The sequence below is a fragment of the Dipodomys ordii genome, unplaced genomic scaffold (assembly GCF_000151885.1).
Source record: "Dipodomys ordii isolate 6190 unplaced genomic scaffold, Dord_2.0 Scaffold32, whole genome shotgun sequence".
NCBI classification, from domain to species: domain Eukaryota; kingdom Metazoa; phylum Chordata; class Mammalia; order Rodentia; family Heteromyidae; genus Dipodomys; species Dipodomys ordii.
Genome location: NW_012267248.1, coordinates 5983502 through 6006891, shown reverse-complemented (window position 1 = coordinate 6006891; position 23390 = coordinate 5983502). Strand labels below are relative to the sequence as shown.

Here is a 23390-nt window from a genome sequence, read left to right as displayed (position 1 = left end):
TGTGTGTGTGTGTGTGTGTGTGTGTGTGTTCCCTGCTTCAAAAAAATGATGGAGCTAGGATCCTCTTTCTGTTCTTTGAAAGAAGCACATCCACTATATATATATATATATATATATATATATATATATATATATAGTCACATATATATAACACTCCTCTCGAAATTTAAATATATAGATGTGACTGCAGATATAAATATAACCTGTGGCTATAAACACACTTGTGGAGGAAGAAAAAGCTGTATAATGAATACAGAGACTTAGAATTCTCAGTGTCTCCAGAATAAAGTGGGTCAGGCAAGCCATATGCTGAGTAGACGGCCTGCCTCACCCCATCTGCAATCGGGGCAGTTACACTGCTCACCAAGGTATATCCACTGGGATGCAGAAACTGACCACTGCAGCTGGATGACACTGGTTGATGAAGGGTTTTTACATATCTATGTCTTTTACATATTTTTACATATCTATAGCTATATCTTTTACAGCCAGATGAAGAAATAGACATTTTCCAATATTCCACAGAAGTCCTTCCTCCTTTTCCTTCCTCATTAGCCCCATCACCTGCCACCAATGTGGCCACTATGCTGACCTCTGCAGGTTTGTTTTCCCATTTGACCAACTGTTCTAATGGCTCCTCTCCAAAGGCCCATGACATCCATGGCCCACATCTGTAGCATAGCTGTATAGTCCTAACTGTAGCTCCTGGTGTCATCAATAGCCAGCCTCATCCCTAAGACCCCTTCCTACCCTGAAAGCAAGAGTCAGAGCTTTGGACAGAGACTCTGGGAGGTAATATCTTACATCAATCCTAATCTGGGGCTTAGAGACCTTGCCCAGTGTCTAGAGAACTTTGTACTTGAAGTGATCAGGAATCACAGATCCTGCTAAGCTATATTCTGCTGGGTATTAAATAGGTTAGAGTTGTAAAAAGCCTGTTATATGTAAATGGCCTTAGACATGGTGACAAAGGGTACCCAGCAAGGAGTGGGCGTTGTTTCTTATAAACTCTTTGTTATGAGTCATTTGCAATGCTAGTAACTGTTGTATGGTATTCAAAATGGCAGCTTTCTTGAGTACTTACTGGATTCTAGACGCTATTATCAAAGCATTTTACATGCACTGTTGCATTTTCAACACTCAATAACCCCAGAAGGTAGGGAATACTAACATCTCCATTCTGCACATGATAAAACTGAAGAACAGAGAAGTTGGGCTATACTGCAGAATCAGAAACAAATGCAAAACAGGAAGCAAGCATTAAGGTTGCTCCAGACGTGTTATGTGTGAGGCTGCAAATTCAATAGTAAGAGGCACAGGAGATAAGGGAAGCCATAATAAGGCACATCAGTCATGGGTTATTCCACTGGGCCTCTCCTAGCCCTGTGGTAGAGGGAGCAGGGCCCTTGCCTATACTCAGTACTGAACCTTTAGCACCAGAGGCCAGGTCCTGTGTGCTTACTTGATTACAAAGTGATGGTTTGTCCCTGCAGAGGTCTCAGGGAAAACCTTTCCATGCTGTGAAGAGTTCAAGCCACAGCATAAAATAGAATTTAATTGCACCACTGATAATAAACTGGATGTATGAAGGCAACTGATACCTTTGATCTTTTAGGCATTGCTAAATTGAAAGGCTGTTCATTTCTTCTGACTTTCCCTATAGATTAGTTTAATGCCCCCCAGGGGATGAGTAGAAACACCTTATTCAACAAGGATGCTGGTTCTGGAGGAATCTGATTTAGAGTTAAGGAGATTTGATTCGACTGAGAATTCAGTGTGGGACAGAAAGAAATTTCTAGCTTCTCTTCAAAAAAGGGAAGATAAGGCCTTGTTACATGAGCCTTAACAATTAACTTGCTTAAGCCTAGGATAAACAAAACAGCTCCAAGAGATGATCCTAAGGAAAATGCTACTCCAGTGTCACTCAGCTCTGACAGGTCAACACACTCCATACTCTGGCTTGAAAAAGACAAAGAACTGAACACTACTTAACCTACTGGAGAAATAAGATACAGAGCTAAGGTGTGTAGACTGCAGCACTCATCTGGAAAGCACTCATGGGGGAAGGTGGACCTGAGGAAAACAGAGAAAGGGAGAAAGGGAAGAGACGTTGGAGAGGAGGAGAGAACAGTAAGAAAATACCACATGTTACATAGGAGACATCAGGGAAATGAGTCAGAGAAATGGCACAAAACAAGAGTTGGAGAATGAACTAGATATACTAAAAGCACAAAACCCATGGCAGCTCAGAGGCCTAGAATTCTGCAGGATGTGTCCCAAAATTCAAGAAGATGCAGCTATGGTTTGCAAAGCACAGTTATATTGGGTGATCAGGTCTTCATTGTCATATTTAGAACTCATTACCATCCTAAAAGGTTGGGATGAAGTCTTCATTTTACAGAGACCCAGAGAGAACCGAACTTTGTAGCATAGTTTTCAATACATGGGCCCTGGAATTGAACTGCTGATTTCAGAGCTTCTTTCTACACATAGTATCTGCTTACTTATGGGTAAATCATAGGACCTCTCAGAACCTGTCTTCTCATTTGGACAGTAAATGTTTGCAAGGTTCACTTCAATGAATGCCCAATGTCTGCATGACAATAAACAACAGGTACACATTGGTGCTTGTTATTGCAATTGTGCTTGTTCATAATTGACTGACCCATAATCACACCTGAGCAGGAAAGAGAAAAACCTCTAACTCAGGTTCTTTTCATTGTACAGGTAACCATTAGACTGTGTGGCTCCAATCATGGGATCCTCATAGGAAGTAGGGGTAGTGACCACCTAAAGAATGGTTTATATGGGCTGGGAAGTTGGCTCAGTGGTAGAGTGCTTGCTTCGCATGCAAGAGGCCCTGGGTTCGATTCCTCAGCACCACATAAGCAGAGAAAAGCCAGAAATGGCACTGTGGCTCAAGTGGTAGAGTGCTATACTTGAGCTGAAGAGCTGAGGGACAGTGCCCAGGCCCAGAGTTCAAGTCCCACGACTGACAAAAAAATTTTTTTAAATGGTTTATGTGCTTTAAAGGAGGAGTGGTCTCAAGAGTTGGAATGGAGCAGAGACAATCTAGAACTAAGGATGCATAAGGATAGATAACCTCCCTTGAATGGATATTATTTATCCAGGAGATACTGTCAGAAGATTATTCCAGATACAAAGAAAAGATGAAGGGGGGAGAGATGGAGGAAGAAGAGGATGAGATAGACAAAGAGGAAGAGGAGAAGGAGGAGGAGGAGGAAGAAAAGGAGGAGGAGGAAGAAGAGGAAGAAAATGCAAGAACAAGGGCAAGGGGGGATATTAGGAACAGCAAGAAGCTGACCTCTGGAATACAGGTTAACCTGAGAAAGGCAGTTTAGGGCCATTTTGAGATAAGCCTGAAATTTGTAGGTGAGAGCTTTGGGGTTGAATATGTGAACACTTAGGCTCCAGTGAAAATTTCAGAGCTTGACTTAAAAATGAGGAGTTATAATCATGGGGACCTTGGCATGCTATGTCTCTCCTCTCTTCTCTTTCTCTCTCCTCTCTTCTCCTCTCCTCTGTCTTCTAGTTTCCTCTATCTCCTCTCTTCTCTCCTCTGTCTCTCATTCTCCCATCTCTCTTCAAAGTCTCTGCCCATTGCTTCTATGACTCTCCAAATCAGCCTTGCCACTAGAATTGCCCAGAAAATAGAATCTAGCTGTTCTTATCCAATTCCCTTTCAAAAGCAAGCTTCAGTAAGGCACCAGTGGCTCACTCATACCTGTAACCCTAGCTACTCAGGTGCCTGAGCTCTGAGGATCACAGTTCTGTCAGCCTGAACAGAAAAAAAATCCATAAGACTCTTATCTCCAATTAAACACCAAAAAGCCAGAAGGGGAGCTTTGGTTCATGTGGTAGAGTACCATCCTTGAGCAAAAGAGTTAAGGGATAATACCCAGGCCCTGAGTTCAAGTTCCAGTATCAGCTCACCATCACACACACACACACACACACACACACACACACACACACAGAAAGTCTCAACTAATCTGGAATCAATATTGGGTCTACTTGTCTGCGCTCAAATCACCATCAACAAAAATATGTAGCCTAGTGGCCACATCTTCTCGTGTCTTGATGGACTCCATCTTGGGTGGCACTGAAGATGGAGTTTGTTCACAATTAACTACGCTCAGCATCCACCATGCTTGAGTCACAGTGTGAGCTTCGTATGGGAAATGGCAGGGAGAAGCATTCATTAAACTTTCATGAGCATACAGCTCTTTCTCTGTGCTATCAAAATATTTTGATGAGAAAAATATATTTTATTAAAAGCAGACATGAAATTTTTCTCTGCTTTTCCATGTGTTGGTTTTCTTCAGCTGCTTTCAGTCAGGAAAAAGCTTTTTTAACACTTTGTTAATGAACAACTGGTTTATGGAGGGGAGGGGTTGAGAGAGAGAGGAGGGAGAGGAAAGAGGAGAGAAGGGAGGGAGAGGGAGAAAGAGAGAAGAGAGAGAGAGAGAGGAGCCAAAGTCTCAATATCCCCTTTAATAGCACACTCCCAATGTCCCAATGACCTAAATTCTGCCCACTAGGCCCCACTTTCCCCCACCCCCCTAGGCTCTGACTAACACAAAAGCATTTAAGATCCAAACCATAGTACTCTCCATGTCTCCAGCCAAGCCTGTTCTTTCTCCGGCTTCTCTGTGTGTTTAGTGACCCTGTCCTAGACACCAGGATTCAGTCCTGGCCTGCCCTTCAAAGGGAGGCCAAGAACAGGAAAAACAGGAGAAAGTTAAGCATCTCTACTTTCCCCTGACTCTCTTCTCTGTACCCAAGAAACTGAAGCCACATCAGCCCCACAAAGAAACTGAGTGAAGAGGATCTCCTGGGCATCCAGGCAATGTCTCCCTTTCAGCTTCAGATGCAGTAAATGCTAGTGTATTTCAGAGGATCCATCCTCTGCAGATTACACTGAATCATTCCAATAACTGCATAAAAATTTAAGGCCTAGAGAGCTCAAGTGATTTTCTCAAGGCCAGGGTGTCAGCTCCGGGGCTTCAGATCCAGAGTCCAACTTGCTTTCCCTTCAACCTTACATGAAATAATATCGCTGTGTGTGAATCAACACTCAACACGCACGTGCTTACCAGACGACACAGGTATGTCCCTCACATAGTCTCAGGTCATCTATGAGGGAAGTAAAAGACACCTGAGAGGTTGTGCCAGGAGGGCGTCTTGAGAAGATAGAGCTTACTTCCCCAGAGGGCCCCACGGGAGGCACTTCCAGCTTCCCATAATCCAGGTGTTACCTGCTCCCATCCAGAGCCAGTTGGTTATGGAGACTGATCACCCAGAATCATACGGTGAGTGCCCTCAGCCAGCAGGAGGGCACGTCGTAGCTCCTCTTCTTTGAGGAGACCCTGACACTGAGCGAACACTTTCATCTCTCCCATCAGCACAGCCATCAACACAGCTGTGCATCTTTGTGCATTTCAGAAGGAAAATCAAACATTGAGGATACCTAAAACCTAATTTGCTCTATGTATTTACTGTTTGTCTTTTTTTTAACTAAAAAAAAAAACAAAACAAAACATGCACACAAAAGAGAAACATCTATGATGACTAATCCCATCTACCTGTCATATAATTCCATTATGTTTGGGCTACTAGATAGTCTTTTAAAAATGTTATCTCCATATTAGCTCTAAATAGAAATTTCTATTACCATCAAGTGGTATACATCAAGTCTCCAAGTCCACCGTGTCCCATTGTACTCGCATAGGGACCTAATTCTTTCCTCCAGAAAGTCAAAAAGAAAGAGATGGGTGGTAGACATGTTTTCAAATTTAGTTCAGGGACGGCTTGTAATCCTTGTTCTCAATGAATGGCTTAGTGATGACATAAAAAGCTAACACTGCCAATGATTCTACAGTAGATTTCAGAAATATGAAGAAGCTATTCTTGCAAAAGAAAGTTACTATTTTTTATCACTCATCTGTCAGTGTAGGGAGTGTTTAAAGAAAAAAAAAGAGCTAGATTTATAGCCGGGTTGGTTCTGCCAGTTTATTGCCCCTACAAGCATTTTACTTTTAATCTAAATTTTGGTTCATGTCAATATAATGGGGAATAATAATGTCTACCTGTAAGGGCATATGAATTCAAGAAAATAATGTAAGGAAAATGATGAGCAGAGTGCCTGCATCACTAAGTTAAACACTAAATAAATATAGATTACTTCTTTTATTACTATTATGAAGTGGGGAAATCGGGTCCAGCTTGCACCATCTTGGTCACATGGTGGTAGGGTCTGGCATCTTGTCTTCATGGTGGGAGAAGGTGAAGCCACCATCTCCCAGGTGATGGGCGTGCCTGAATCCCTGAAGAAAGGGGCAGGGACTTGGCTGATAGGTTACTAAACCTGTCAGTCCAGTGCCTGGGACTAGAGTATCCTGTGACCCTGCCTCTGACCTGACCCTCTTTAGGCCCCAACCAACTCAGGTGCCATTATGCCATGCCATGTGTCCCCATGTTCATGTCCTATGTCCCGTCTCCTGGCTCTTCTTCAGTCACCATGGCATCACACTTCAGCTCTCCATTGGAGCTGACTTAGATTGTTGGTATTGTTTTTGTTCTTTCTTTCCTCTCTGGCCTTCATGACTCAGTTTGCTAACAGGGTTAAGTTTATTTGCTTGCTGCTGGTCTTTGAGATAGGAGTCCACCATGCAGTAGCCGGCTTTTTAATAAAGACTCCCAATTCGAACTTTCTAAGTGTGGTTTCTCTGTTTTTTCACTGTGCAAGTAGTAGTAGTAGTAGTGAGCAAAGTCCAGATAGGGTAGGGTTAAGCAATAGTCTGTACCAGATGGTGTTTATATCTCATATGCTCATTGTATGAACTCAAGCAAGTTACATAACTTCTTCGTACCTCAGTGTCCTCATCTGCAAAATGAATACCCATAGTATCCAGCCCATAGGTTTGCAAGACTAAGAACAGCACAGGTGCTGGAGCCAAGGGATGAGAGTTTACAAATAAGTAATTGGTTCATACCTGCAGTGACCATTGCACAAGTAGGAGGGAAGAAATTCAATTTCCAGTAATACACTGAAGACATGATTGAAAGCAGTTGAAATAAGGACTGCTAGGTGAATTCAATAAATTGTGTGAATCAAATTGCCAACTTCATTCATTTTCACTGTCTCAAATTTTTTTCCTTCCTGTTAGCTTGAGTTTTGAATAGGTATGCATTTTGTAAAGTGTATGTTCAGTAGAAGACAGTATTTCCTTCCAAAAAATGTGTGTGTGTGTCTGTGTGTCTGTGTGTGTGTCTGTGTTAGTGACTGTTTACCAGAAAATCGAAGTAGCTTCTCACTATCATGAAATGTATGAAAGACAAGAACTTGGTGTGTCAATATTGGTGAATGGAGGGCTGGGAAGGTGGCTCAGTGGTAGAGTGCTTGCTTTGCATGCATGAGGCCTTGGGTTCCATTCCTCAACACCACATAAGCAAAAAGAAAAAAAAAAGCCAGAAGTGGTGCTGTGGCTCAAGTGGTAGAGTGCTAGCCTTGAGCTGAAGAGCTGAGGGACAATGCCCAGGCCCAGAGTTCAGGCCCACAACCGGACTCCCAAAAAAAAAAAAAAAATATATATATATATATATATATATATATATATATATTGGTGAATGGAATTTATTGGAAAAGATATCATATTACAGATTTTTAAAGAGAAAATATCAAAGCCTTCAAATTATGTGTTGTGTCTTCAGACATAATACTGTTTGTCTGGCTATGTAATAGCCCTGTGTTGCCTAAATTCTCCCTTTATTTAAAGTATTATGAGAACAGGAAAGGTCAGAAATATGATTGTGCTGATGAGGAATTGTTTTACAGGACCAAAGCAAAGGGAGCCATGCAGAATTCTGGAAAAGCCCAAGGCAAACAGGCCTTTTCTCCATAAAAATAGTCACTGATCTCAGAGTTTCATGGTCATTACAGCATGTATCTGTGCTTTAGCATCATTTGAGTCAACACATGGTATGGAAACACTGTGTGGAGGCTTCATGTTCCTCAGGAAGAGAGAAGTAACACCTCCATTTCAGTTTCTCAAGCAGGGACATTGGCTAAATTTTTCTCCCGATGTAGTTTGAGCTTGGAAGCTTCAATACCATCTCAGTGGTTAGGGAGAGGAAGGTTAAATTCTGTGTGCAGGAAACAAATGTCAGGAAAGAGACATTGAGTTAGTTAGTTGCCAAAGAAACAGCACAACTAACTGACTAGTCAGGGGTTCCTCTTTAATCTCCCCATCTCTCCCCATCTTTCCCCTAACTCCAGTGTTGGGGAAGTCGAGGCAGTGCTGATACACCTCTGCTTCCAGATAATCACTGAGATCAAATTTGGCTGGCTTGTTAAATCTGGGAATAGAATAGTTTGGAAGGCTTTGTTATTGTTGAGTTTGTTGTCTTTTCCTGCTTCTCTGGCCATGTTGCCCTGAGCAATTAGTCCAGGCTTTTTTCATTACAGTTGTGCACTTGCGTGCTAACCTGATCATAGCTTCACATTCTCATGTACAAAACTTACTTTATTTCTCTGAACTGGTTTTCTCTTTCATAAAATGTAATGCCAGCAACAGTAGTCCTTGTCCTTCTTAAGAGACAACTACTCTTCTATTATCATTGAGTTCCTGAATTCCTTAGAGTTAATACAAGCTCAGCCTTGGTATTATAAGGCTCATGTGAAAATGTGTATGAATGATGGTCCTTAGCTGAAGCTGGTTCTTAGCAATCAATAAGAGTGCTGGAAACAAATGCATTCAAGTTTCCACCACCTAGGAAAATAATTAGGGGTGGGTTGTTTTAAAGTCTCCACTGGTTGAAGTACTGACTTTCCCACCCTGCCCCCAGGCATATGATCCTCCTTCTTTGAGGGTGCCTGCTGCTGTCATCTCAGTGACCTTCCTCTGTCACCTCTAATCACCTGAACCCATCTCTCTGCCCACTGCCCCCTCAGGAAATAAGAGCATGACTGTGATATATACAGGGGACTGACAAAAAAAGTTCACTATTCTGCTAGGCTTTGTGAAGAATCACATAGACATGAATTTCCTTACAAACTATGACTTGCAGACTAAAGCCCTAGAAGTGCCTTGCTCCTTCACTCTATTCTTTTTAAAAAATGGTTCATTCCTGTGTGTGCTCTCCTAGAGAGCTAGAGAAATGATGTGTAATGATGGCTGGCTGTTGCAGAGAAAATTCAAGTAACCAGAAAATTCCATTTTTAAACAATTTATCTAGCTTAACGAGTATTTATGAGGGACTGGCTAAGAATTGAGAGTTAGAAGTAGCCTAAAATCTAAGGTAAGTAAACTACCCAGGGCGTTGTTACTCTAAAGGAACCCAAGCTATAATGTATTCAGTACTTTCCATGAACCCAGTAAGTTGCTTTATGTGTAGTATTTCATTCCATCCCATTCCAATAAAGAGACTTACCATCATCACCACTGCCACCATTATCACAATCATCCTCATCATCATCCTCATCACCATTATCATCATCACCACATCATCACTATCTCCAGTATTAGCATCATCTTGTTTTCAAGCGACATGATCTTGTATAGATCCACCTACTTGCCTAACATAGACCCTAAACAGATAAAGAGATTCTAGAACCATTTGGCTATTTTCCAGCACTAGGAAAGCACATACGTAAAAGTGTGAGAAAAATGTTGCTGTTTTTAATGTATTGTGTGATTTTTTTGTTTCTTTTGTATGTTCTTCCCCATACGGTATATCCCCTGTAGTCACTGTATTTGATTCGGGTGCCCTGCGTTTGGAGAGGGGAAGGGGGAATAACAAAATGCTGGAAAAAGAGACACAGGATGACCCATTGCAACAATGATACTCACACAAGACACTATGTTGGCAATGAACTTTACATCTTCGGGAGGGGGAGGAAAAATGGGGGAGGAGGGGGGGAGGGACGAGATAGTAGGAGTAAAACAAAGGAGGGAGTAACAATGTTCAACAAGAAATGTACTCATTATCTTACTCATGTAACTGCAACTCCTCTGTACAGCATCTTTACAATAATATAAAATGTTTTTTTAAAAAAGTGTGAGGCACATAGCAAACACAGCATAATGGATAATAATAATGATAATAATGTGATAATGATAATTACATTTTGCATATATCATCTCATAGAAACAGCCATCTTGTTTTAGAGACAAGAAAACTGAGTCTCAGAAAGTTGTAAACATCATTAGTAAACATCAAAGCTGGTCAAACTCTTGTCATCTCATGTGATGCTTGTCACATGAGATCGTTTTCAGAGTTGTTATGAATAAGCTTATCCACAAATAGCCTTATATCTTTCTGGACTCAGATGAAACCTCTTTCCCCTGAGTTGCCCTGAACTGGAGAGTCCTCCAGTTCAAGTTCAACTTCTTGAAGAAGGAGACTCTCTGTCTCCTTTAGACATCTTTCCTCCTGGGAAGGAAGAAGGCACAAGCCCTCCAAAGCATTTCTCATCTCTTGAACACGGTAATCCCCCACATCCTGGCAGGAAATGTGAGTCCTCTCCAGCATCAGGGTTCATTTGGCCACCATGACTGAGGCAATCTGTGACTACATGGAAGGCCCTCACTCCCACCTCCCACGGATAGAGCAGCCCATGGCTATGGCTATTAACCTGAGCTCTAATGAGGGTAGTTTTTATAATAAGGGGAGAAATGTAATTCTAATTAGCAATTTCCCATCCTTTCCTCCATAGGTATCTCCCGGTCAAAACAATATGTTCTTCTCTTCATCTTGGCTACATTGCCAAAGTAAATAAATAACCATACTGTAAAACTAAGGAAAATGGCTAAGGAGACAGGGAGAAAGAAAGGAGATAGCAGAAAAGTTTTCTTTCTAACTGATGAACTGTGCTCTTCCTTGACTTGTTTCTTAGGTCCGCGGTGCTGCCATGGTTGGTTCTGACATGGTTGTGACTGTTGAGTTCACCAATCCTTTAGATGAAAGTTTGCAAAATGTCTGGATGCACTTGGAAGGTCCTGGAGTGATTAGACCTAAGAGGAAGATGTTCCGGTAAGTACTGAGAGGGAGCCGGGAAGGCAATGTGGGGCATGGAAGCTCTCTTTCTCTATCAGTTTTTTCCACTCATACATCTAATCCCCAATGAAAATGAGAAGCTGCTACCTCTTTATGGACAACTCCTGTGGGGCATAGAATAAAGGGTTGGATGACCAGCACTTCCATCACTGAATCTTCACACCGCCCTCAAAGAGATAAGATTCAATTATCAGCTTCGGAATTTGAAGCATTAGAGTTTATTTTACCCCTATGTTGTGCAGCTTATGTGAACAGAGTCACATAATCCCAGAACTAATCCCAGAACTTTTGTTCTGGTTAATACCATTCTACTTCCCTTATATATCAATCTACTAATATTCATTAAGTACCCACAATGTGTCAGGTGTAACACTAAAAGATGGCCACTTTTTTTAAGTTCTTTCTTTCCAACTCCACTTCTCAGATTTTACAACCCATTCACTATCTAGAACAGTTACTCTCAGTTGCTTTTCTTTCCTTTGAACTATATATAAAGAGACTTTCAGCTCCCTCCTTTTGAACTAAAAAGAGACTTGGCTCCATCCTAAGGACCAAAGACTACCTCAAACTCTGTAATAATATGAATAGAAGCCAACTACTGATGGCTCATACTTGTAATCCTAGCTATTCAAGAGGCTGAGATCTGAGGATATTGGTTCAAAGCCAGTCCAGGTAGAAAAGTCGGTGAGGCACTTATCTCTAATTAACCAGCAAAAAGCCCAAGCAGAGATGTGGCTCAAGTGGTACAGTACCAGCCTTAAGCAAAAAAGCAAAAAGTTCGAGAGTAAGCACAAAATGATGATGACAGCAACTCAATTTCTTCTATACATGGAACCATAAGATTCTACCCTACCATTTGCTTCTGTTGACAAAACATCACCCAATAAGTCAGCCCATTCTATGTTCAGGTAGCTGTAATTGTATGAAAATATGTCTTTTCTTTTTTTTTTTTGGGGGGGGGGTCTGGTCGTGGGGCCTGAACTCTGTGCCTGGGCACTGTCCCTCAGCTCTTCAGCTCAAGGCTAGCACTCTATCACTTGAGCCACAGCGCCACTTCTGGCTTTTTTCTTTATGTGGTGCTGAGGAATCAAACCCAGGGCCTCAGGCATGCAAGGCAAGTGCTCTACCACTGAGCCACCTTCACAGCCCCTGAAAATATGTCTTTTCTGCCTTTCTATCCTACTAGTGATCCTAATCCCTCATCTAGCTTTCACATAATAAAGCCCATCTCTCTTCCATCTGATGACTTGCATATGTTTGCAAACAGCTGTCTCATCTTTCTTGAGTCTTCTCTGTTTGGGACCAAATTCCTGCCCTGCCTTCATCTCTCTCACCTCTAATGTGGTTTCAGCTCCCTCCCTTTTCCACACACTCCAATTTGTCAGTGTTCCTCTTAAAGTGTGACACTCAGAATGGAGCCCAATCTTTGAGCTTTATTACTTTCATTTCTGCTGCAAATAAGTCCCTGTCAGCATCAATCAATCGAGCACATTTCTTTGGGATGACCTTCTAAGGAATAAAGGAAGTGGAGGACTTTGCAAACTGTCTTATGACCCACAATGTAAGGAATTTTCCCAGTGTCCTCTATGGAAGTTACCATAGGCTGTAAACTCTAGGACCGTGACAGGTTTCATTCACCTTCTGGGACATCTTTATTGCTCCCAAAGGGCTCTCAGTATTTCTTTCCAACTCTAGCACCCACAGCTTCTGCACTCCGTCTTTTAAGAAAATGCCTTATTGTATATGCAATACACAGCAGAGAAAATAATTTGAATGTTTTTTTAGAACAATTCAAACACAAGACATAGCCACCTCCCTGCTCTAATAAGAAATTTTCAGGAGGGAAAAAAGAATTAAATTAGAAATCAAGCCTAGCTAGAGGGAGAGGTCAGCAGTAATAGCCTTGCTTTCGTCAGAAATGACAGCCTCACTCACCCATTCTCACACCTTCCCACTCAAATCAGATGCAAGGATCACTCAGGCAAAGTGAAACATGTCTCCTCTTCCCAACCGCCCCCCCCCACTGTGTCTAATTTCTCCTTCTCAAACAGTAGCCTGGCAAACTTTTTCTGAGGGTACCAGAACCTTTATACCTTGATTATCCCACCTTGTCAAGGCCAATTCATCTGCTATAATTTAGTAAGTGATACCCAAAAAGTCCATATGTAAGAGCATGGTCTACAGGGTGGAAGCATTGGAGATGCTGTGGAATTTAAAGAGCTGGAGCCCACTAGGTCTTTAGGTCCTTGGGTATATGTCCTTGAAGAAGATTATGGAATTTTCTCTCTCCCTCTCTTTCCCTCTCTCTTTCTCCCTCCCCCCCTTCCCTTCCCACCCTTTCTGGCTTAAGAGGTGAGTGCTTGTTCCAACAGATGCTCCCACCATAATGTGCCACCCCTACTAAAGGCCCAACTCCACAGGGATGCCCAATTTTTTACTTTAATCTCTAAAGCTATAAGCTTTAGGGGGGTGGGGGAACTTCTTGTTACTTCATAAGTAATCTGTGTCAGACAGTTCATCATAGTGCTGAAAAATGGACTGATTCAGAATGAAAAGGTGCATTATGTGTTAGAACAGATGAAGAACATAGTGTGATGGCTCATCATACGGGAAACACAGGACTCAAAGTACATCAAGGGTCAAGATGTTTTGCTTATTGTTAAGATCTGACATTGAAGTGAGCAAAGTGGGATAAATCAGGGAAGGGATGGACCGGGCCATTTCCCCACATGGACATGAGGAAGATATCCCACCCACACCCTGGCTCCAGGTACTATTAGCACTTACTACTACTAATACATAGGTTTTGGGAAAATGGGTCACAGACAAGCAAGGGCCCCGATTTTGACAGTTCAGGCTTCTACAATAGAAATACCACTAGCGGGGTGGCTGAAATGATAGACCTTTATAGATCACATATCTGGAGCCTAGGAAGGCCAAGATCAAGGAACCCTCCAATTGGGTTCCTGCTGAGAGCTCTCTCCCTGGCTTGAGCACAGTCCTCTCCTCACCATGTCCTCACATGGCAGAGTTGGAGAGTGGGAAGGATCTCTCTGTTACTCTTCTTCTAAAGGCATGGATCCCATCATGATGACCTCATCCCCACTATCTCATCTTTCCCCCAAATTTCCTCTCTAAATATCACCACATGGGAAGTTAGGGCTTCCACATGAATTTTGGAAAGACAACAAAGGTTCAAACAGTAATACTTCTTAGTCTCTCTTGGGAACTCAGATCTACTATGGAATCTCCCCAAGGCAAAGAAAGATTTATTTCTCAGAGATGGCCAGAAATGGAGAGGGGGTAGGGGAAAGCATGGCATAGGAAACACATTTTATCTAGACTTGGCTTAGCTCTTTGGAGCAAACACTGCTTTCTGTTTCCTCTTGACTTTGGCACAGACCTTTATAACTGAGACCTGCGCCAGCCAGAGCCCACTTCCATATGGCCAGATAATTAGAAACACTCTACTGTGCCTAATGTTGCTGAGATCTGAACTAGCAGTGCCAGCTCCATGTAACAACTTAGACCCCCTAGAAAGTGCCTTTCTATAAAACCAACCAATCTATCCACCCATACATGCAGTCTTAGTAGCTTGTATCGAAAAGATAGGAGGTCTCAATCCTAAGGCAGAAGGCCTGGAAGGTAGTTGCTGGGGAACAAGAAATTGGAACCACACCTGTGGCAATGCTGTATCTTAGTCTTCATTCAGGTTGGAATCAATTGGACTCTGGAGTGGATTTTTCCCTCTCATCCCCCACTGCCTCCTTGCCTATCTCACATTCTCAAAGGCTCTGTTTCTACAGATTCTTAGCTTTTAAGTTTCTACAGCCTGATACTTCCAGAATATCAAAGAATTCCTCTTTCAGGCTCATTTTTCTACTTCTAAAAATAATCAGGTTCATTGAGTTATTTCAAGAGAACCCCCTCCCCCAAACTTTATGATTTGGGTTTAAACCTTCAATTTCTCAAGTAAGACAGAAACTAAGAGGCAGATACCCATACAACAAACACTAAGTCATTACAGTTTATTGTAATAATAATCCCATTTGCCAATGTGCATTCAAAATGATAGATGGCCAGTATCTCCCAATGACTCAGCACATTATTGAGAATCATTTATCACAACATCTGTCCCCAGTAAATAGGGTTATTTCAACATTTATTCCACTTACCAAAATGACAAAAAGCTTTTTCTCTCTTTCTGATATGCAATTTCCAGTATATAATAATGGCATCTTCATGTCTGAGCATTTTTGCTGGCCTCCAGCATCATCCAGCTTGTTTTAGGAATAAGCAATTGCTGAGACACAGCTCAAGATTTAGCTCCTGTTTGAGGCCATTTCTTATGCTCACACAGCTCAGATCCTCAGGCAGGATAACTTTCACAATGTGCTTTTGGTGGATCACATGGGAAGCCAGGGGAGAGAAAATGAAATGGATCTGAGTAAAAGAGCACAGCTGCTTTGAAATCAATGTCTTAGAACAGAATACAATCTGGAGTTCTTTTACAGAGAGAACCACAAGGGTGGAGGTGATAGTAATAATAGATATTAGCATTGCCATCATAATAATGCATCTTGAACTGCCAGTAAGGACAGTTACCAAAACTAACTACCCCTGACCCTCTTCTCCCCCATGTAATATTTAACAGTGTTCAACTTTTACAAGTGAAAAAGACCACATGAGATAAATGTTCTTCAAACTTTAATTATAAAATCAATTAACACAGCTTGAAATTTTAAGTTATGTTGTATGTGTGTGTGTGGTCTTTATTTTTTACATAATTCTAGCTACTCAGGAGGCTGAGATCTGGAAGATTCTAGTTGGAGACCAACCTGGGCAGAAAATTCCACTAACCTCCACATCCAAAATAATCAACTAAAGCAGAGCTGGAGGTGTGGCTCAAATGGTAGAGCACCAGCTGAGCAAGCATAGGTCCCTAAATTCAAACCCCAAGTGAAAAGAAGAACATTAACAAATACCAAATTGATTTGAATGTTTTAGATTTTTAGTATTGAAGTCAATGCCTGAATGCCCCTACAGAGAACTCCCAAGACTGTCTCATTGCCACAGAAAGGAGAGAGATGATTCCTTATTTAGTATCTGGATTTCTGAAATCTGGGCCTTTACTAAATTTTTTATTTTTATTTTTGCTGGTCCTGCTCAAGGGTACTACTTGAGCCACAGCTCTACTTTTGGCTGTTAGAGATAGGAATCTCATGGACTTTCCTGCTAGGACTGGCTTTGAATCTCAACCTCAGATCTCAGCCTCCTCACTAGCTAGTATTACAGGTGTAAGCCACTAGTGCCCAGACTTTTCATTATTCTTTCTTGACTCCAGTTGTCCCTACTGTCTCAGTTGCTTTAGCATGCTCCTGCATCCTGGATGCTGGTGGGGGCAGTAGGATTCTTGTCTGCCTCAGCCATTTATATCAGCCCTGTAATCTTCAAGAAGCTTATTTGTGTCTTCAAAATTCCCTTTTCTTACCTGTAATCTGGGGAATTAGAAAGCCTTCTTTATTGAATGAGTTGAGGAAATGCAATGCTATCCCTTACCTTGCTAATTCTCTTTTCCTGCTTGAGTCTCATTCTTTACCTTTCTATTTACCTGAATACAACCCCCTTGGAAAGATCTAGGAAGCCCTGGTCTCTCATGTTCCTAAACAACGTTTATTTTAACTCAACCACACTGGTTGAAAGGTTAAAGTTTGAGGCAGTGACCACCACGTGTTGCTTGTTTCTGTCTAGCAAAGCAACACGTGGTAATAATCAAAACACCTGGTTGATTGTGTGCCTATATAAGACCTGCAAATCCTTAGCTCGGGGTTCTCCTCTTAGGCTCCGCTGTGTTGGAGTGTAGGACGAGGCCCGAGCTGCAGCCCATTTAAATAAAACAGCTGTAGAGTCTGACTCTCAGTGGTCTTCTTGTGGGGGGTCCTGTGACCTTGGCATAACATGGTGTGGTGCAGATCCTAGCCATACTCCAGGTCCACTTACCACTAGGGGAAGAAACATGACACAGAATCTAGCCTACTCACTATTTGCACAATTGTTACTCTCAGTCCTAAATTATCAGATTTGCCCATCTATAACTAAGACATCCATGTGGTAATGTGCCCTTCTGACTGCAAGTTCAATGTAGCCCAAGGATGACCCTTGCTTCATCATCATGACACCATGATCCAGTAATATTTCACCATACAAATTCCTCTGATGAGAGTTGTAGACAAGCAACTGAGCCTTTCCTCATGGTTATGGAAGTAAACAAAGGATCTAGTACAACTAAAATGACTGTTGATATCTTCTAAGGATCCCTCCATGCCACACCCTGACCTTTGTTTGGCTCTTTGGATCATTTCATTTGAGTCTCTTAGGAGTTCTGTGGGGGTAACACAGCATAATTCCAATTTCACAGGTGGGAACTCTGAGGCTTAGAACAATAACCTGAAATTATACAACTAAAAAGTAAGAGAATCAGGTTTTAAGCTCCAGAGCCCATGGCACTTGTAAACCACTAAACAACATTTCGTTTTATTGACCCCAGGCACCAGTGATGTCTGGTCTCTTTGAATGGGTGTATCCATTCCCATTTGTCTGTCTCCCTTATAGCTCCAACTGACAACTCTAACTCTGAAATAAATCCCACATGTAATAGTGTTCAATAGTGTTCATAAAAATATCTTGACTTGATATTCTTCATTACATAACGATCAAATACCTCCATCTTTCTGAATTCTAAGTTAGGAAGCTTGCTGGAGTATTTACAGAGGCTTTGGGTCTCCAAACTCACTGGAAGTCAAATTCAGTAAATAATCCACTTTGGTGACCTTGTAGGGACTTTGAGAATCAGCTGTATCTGTGTCATATTTGGAGCAAGTTCTACACTGTGGAGAAGCACATGGTGCAGACTGTGCTCTGGTCTTTTGGTGGAAGCAGCCAGTTCTTTGTTGAAGCAAATCATTTTCCATCCTTCACTTTGCTTCCTGATTTTCAAGCTTTCATGAAATCCACAATAGCATAATCTCTTCTACTAGCAGGAGTAGAGAAATAGCACACAATTGGTTCTAATCTCTTCTACGGTTAGGCGGCAGGAGGGTCTGTGACCTTGGAGATTCTCTAGACTCCATCAGACTTTAGTCTCCTCATCTGTAAAATATGATGTTGGACTAAGTCATTTTTTTCTTTTAATCCATATAATTTTCATGAATGGGCAGTTTTGAATTGGATGCTAGCAGAGTGAAAATCTTGTTGGTTGGTCCAACAGCCACACATGGTTACCACTGCTGACACAGCTATGTTCCAGCCTCTGTGCTCAGCAAAACCTTCACTTTCAGACTTTAAAAAATTAGATTAAGCATTTTTAAGAATTACAAATGAACACCATGTGCTCTATAATTTAGGCAATAGCTAAAATTAATGAAAAAGACAAATAATACCCCTTGCCCCTCCAAGCTCACTAGGAAATAACAGTATGGGAAGATGCAAATCTTAGCAATGTATACTTAACAGTAAGGAATAGGACAGTGGTGGGATCTACCTTACTCACTGTTGATTAATCCCTGATAGGTGCCCAGTATTTGTCAACCAAATTAATGATTAAATAATAGTCAAACATTAGGACTCATTTATAGATTTGTGTGTGTGTGTGTGTGTGTGTGTGTGTGTGAATGGGGGAGGGGAGTACTGGAAGCCACAGCTCTGCATTTGGCTTTCAGGTGGCTATTTGGAAATAAGAGTCTCATGGATAGACAAATCATTTCTAAAACATTTTTTGATTCTAATATGCTGTGACTACATAATTCCATACAAAGTCATATATATAGTCATATATATATATATATATATATATATCCCTATACAAGGAATATATATAAAATGTATATGGGATACATATATGTATACCCAGATAGATAGATAGATAGATAATGTGCCATTTTTGTCAGTCTTGGGGCTTGATCTCAGGGCCTGGGCACTGTCCCTGAGCTTCTTTTACTCAAGGCTAGCACTCTACCACTTGAGCCACAGCACCACTTCTGGCTTTTTCTGTGTATATGGTACTGAGGAATTGAACCCAGGGCTTCATGCATGCTAGCCAAGCACTCTATCACTAAGCCACATTCCTAGCCCTTTATGTATCATTTCAAGACACTTGTGGTGACCATAATTTGACTTTCTTCTGTTCTCACAGAAAAAAGTTCTGTGCCAAGGTCTAAGCCAGACCACTCAGTGTAAACCATGCATATCATACATGCTATGCACTAAGAACCAAAACCAAGACTCGTGCAGGAATTTTTCAATACTGAGCCAATGGGCCTTGTCTTTTTTTGAGAAATAAAGCCTGTGAAACAGTGGGGATGGCTGTCATAAATGCACCTGTTGCAGAATATAGCATAAAACTCATTGTTCATTCAGAGAGCAGGGATTTGAAGCTCAGATTAGCCCATTTACTAACTGGATAACTGGTCTACATCTAACCTTCCAGATATGGAAAAGTAGCCTAAAGAATGGACACAAGTATGAACATTCACATTGTCTGCCCCCATGCTTCAATGGAAGGATGTATGAAAGCTCTGCAAAGAAGTCTAAACCTAAATTTCTAATGTCCTGATTGATGTCCATTATGTTCTGGAGTAGGCTTAGGAAGAGCTCAGAGCATGCATTATCTATTATCAGGATAGTTCCAGGCATTGGCAACAAATAAGTAGCAGCAAGATTCATAGGTAAGGGAAACCCAATTTGGTAAATAAGAGCAGGAAGACACTCAAAATCAGAAGGCAGCAGGCAGATCATGTCCAGATGTGGGTCTATGGAATAAGTTCCATCCCATGGGGCTTGGCAAAAATGAATTACAATGTTAGGGCCTCGGCAAAGTCATCTGAGGCTTCAATAGAACTTTAATCCAGAAAGGAACAAGAAGACCAAAAGATGAGTCAAGACATGTCACATCAACATGGATACTGTGGAGTTAGAGGAGTTATTTTATTGGCTCAGTCCTGGGCAGGCTAGCTTATCAACTGGGGCCAGTGAATGCATCCAAGGGGAAGGATCATAGCCCACTCAAACTGTTGATAACCAACCCTACAGTGCCTCATTGACAGACCTTACCTGACAGGCAACCAGGCCCTTCAGTTCTCTGGATATCACCATCAGCTTGGAGAAAGAGGGCCAATGCCAGGCTTCTCATTGTGTCTTCATCAAGGTAAGAAAATGGATCAGCCAACCTCTCCTCTCTTTTCTGTCATTTCAGTGAAATCCAGCCCAACTCCACTGTGCAGTGGGAAGAATTGTGTCGGCCTTGGGTCTCTGGCCATCGGAAGTTGATAGCCAGCATGACCAGTGACTCCCTGAGACATGTATATGGCGAGTTGGACTTGGAGATTCAAAGACGACCTTCCATTTAAATGTTCAGGAGGCTGAGATGGATCTAGGCCTTTTGGCTAAGGAAGTTCTAGTGCAAAAAGCAAAAGCTGTTAATGCTCTTACTTTAACTTAGATGCTACTGGAGAGGGTCCCAGCATACAGATGTTTGTCAAAGTGATGCTTTTCATGCCCTTGCTATTTGCATGGAAGTTAGTTTTGAATCACTCCCCTTTCCAAAGGTTTCTGAACATTTGCCTTAACTAAACTCTAATTAAGCTCTTATAGCTCATAAGAAGAAAAGACATCATTTATCATTGCAAATGGTTCCTGATTCAAATATCAGAGGGTTTCCCTTAACAGTGGGATGTGCTCAGTACCTGGTCCTATTAAAAACTTTTGATTCCACATTCAATTGGAGGGGGGGTAATATATTCCCCCAAAGGAAGGGTATGATTGGACCTTAGAGTTCTCCCTTTTCTTGGGATCAAGTTCTAACGTCCATGGTAGAATTTTTCCCTAGGAATTCAGCACAACATCATTTTTCTTCTTGGCAAAGCAAAGGAAAGGTCTTTCATCTTCCACCTGCAGCCAAGCAACTGCCTGCCAAATTTCACAGATTAGCTAGTGAGAAAATGTGGCCCCACATTAACAAATTGCATTTGTGGAAAACTTAATCACCTAGGAGGAGATAAGAAACCAGGTGCAATAACTCAGATATATTAAATATTGTAGTTATGTGGTATATTTTGTAGGTGTCACAGTGTGACCTGATCAGCAGGAATGAATATCCCTTACTTTAACCCTTTCTGGAAGGCAAAACTAGAAAGTGACAAGGCTGATTTAGAACTGGCAGAAAGGATTGGTCTCTTTCATCAGTGTTTATACTCTCTCTCTCTGGGATCACCAGGTCTTTTTTTTAGAGGCAGAATAAACCCAATAAGTTGGAGAAATGAGCAGATATAGTGGCTAGATATGCAGAAAGACAGTCAGCTTCATTATCTCCTTTTCTTTAGATTGCCTATCAAGACTATACCTCAACACTCTGGTGTTAAAAAATAAGATCTCTTGCAAATAGCCAGCGCTATGTATGACCCAAGAGCAGAGGATACTACTATCCTGTGTATTGTGTTCTAAGGGTCCAACAGACAAGACTATTAGTATTTAATTGCAAAGCAGATTTAAAGTCAGAATCTCCATTCTAATACTCTGGGTATGATTTGGATCAAGGTACTAAGATTCTCAGAAAAAAACTGAAGGAAGCTGGGGGAGGGGGAAGCAGCAGCAGAAATGCAATGCTATACTCTATGTAACTATGCTCTGGTCTATTTCCAAGTCTGAAACTGTTCCTGGGCCTACAGGGCCAACCCCTGAGGGTTAGCAGATACCTGTTATGATACATCACACCTAACTCCTGCAGTCATCTCCCAGCATTTGCCAAGCTTTTCAATAAGTAGTTTTAGAATGAAATGCAGTTTACTATACTGTTAACTGGCTTAATTACTATACTATTATTAAATAAGAATGTAATGCTTAAAATAAAATTCATCTGCATAGAAATGATTATTGTTAATTGTCAATTCTATACACAACTAACCACAACTACTAGAGAACCCATAGTCCTTCTGCCACAAGAAAACTACCTCCAGATAGGGAGACATGCATTTGTCCTTTAAAAGAAACAATTCTAATAAGTATTCTCCTCACCTCTTCTCTGCATTTTATAGACCACATTCACTCAAGGAGGCAATTTGGAGACTTAAAACCTACTGAAAAGTTTCTGTCCGTAGGAGCTTCCTCATAAGCAACCTCTTGAACCACTATGCTGACTCAGTAAACAGCCAGCAGAGACATTTCTCATCATTATCACCTGTTACAGTCTTAGAGTGGGAGGGCAAAGAAGGCAAAGTATGCACAGGAGATTTATTCTCGTGGCAGGTCTCACTGGACAATTGCAACTCAGATAGGGCTTCAGAATCCCTCTCATCTCTAGGTAGCAACTGCCAACTGAATTGGAGTTGACACTCAAGATAAAGGCCCATCATCCTTGACAGCTATGGTTCCATATTGGCTTTTACTCTTTAACATCTTCATCAGCATGTGCTAATTGTACAAGGGAAGTTCACTATTGTGTTTGCCCTCATGAAAACATTGGAGCCTCATCACATTCACCCTCTCTATCACTTTCCCTCATTCCCTTCTTAAAACTAGACACAGAAATACCCTAACCCAGAGGCTGGGAAGGTGGCTCAGTGATAGAGCGCTTGCCTTGCATGCCTGAGGCCGTGGGTTCGATTCCTCAGCACCATATAAGAAAAAAGCCAGAAGTGGCGCTGTGGCTCAGGTGGTAGAGCGCTAGCCTTGAGCTGAGGAGCTGAGGGACAGCGCCCAGGCCTAGAGTTCAGGCCCCACGACCGGACCCCCCCAAAAAAAGACACACCCTAGCCCAGCAATACCACTCTTAGACATTTATTCAAAAGAACACAAATTGGGGTACAGTAAAGCCACCTGTACAATCATGCTCATTGCTATACTATTCATCAGAGCCATGGTATGGAAACAGCTTAGATGCCCCTCAATGGACAAATGGATCAAGAAAATGTGGTGTGTGTGTGTGTATATGTATATGTATATGTATATATATATATATATATATATATATATATGCAAAGGAATTTTACTCACTCATTAGGAAGAGTGAGATTATAACATCTGCAACGAAATGGATGAACCTGGAAAAGAAGTTAAGTGAAATAAATTAGGCCCAGAGAGACAAAGGACTCATGTCTTCTTTCATAGGTGAAAGTTAGATATAATTTATAAATATACAACTAAACATATCTGGGGTTTGTATGCAAGTGTGCAAAAACATATTAAATGAAATTGGTATTTGCAGGGAAGAATTCAATGGTGTAATTTCTTAGCGAAATGAACTCACAGTCCAACAAAAT

General features: G+C 41.5%; 1 protein-coding gene across 1 annotated transcript in view; it reads left to right on the top strand.

Moving 5' to 3' along the window:
• The window catches only part of F13a1 (coagulation factor XIII, A1 polypeptide), a 170783-nt gene extending 148798 nt beyond the window's left edge, over positions 1 to 21985 (top strand). The window contains exons 14-15 of the mRNA XM_013016714.1: positions 10919 to 11055; positions 20330 to 21985. Coding sequence (XP_012872168.1) covers positions 10919 to 11055; positions 20330 to 20483 — 291 coding nt within the window. The 3' untranslated portion in view covers positions 20484 to 21985. The remainder of the gene's footprint in view (positions 1 to 10918; positions 11056 to 20329) is intronic.
• The last annotated feature ends 1405 nt before the right edge of the window (positions 21986 to 23390 follow it).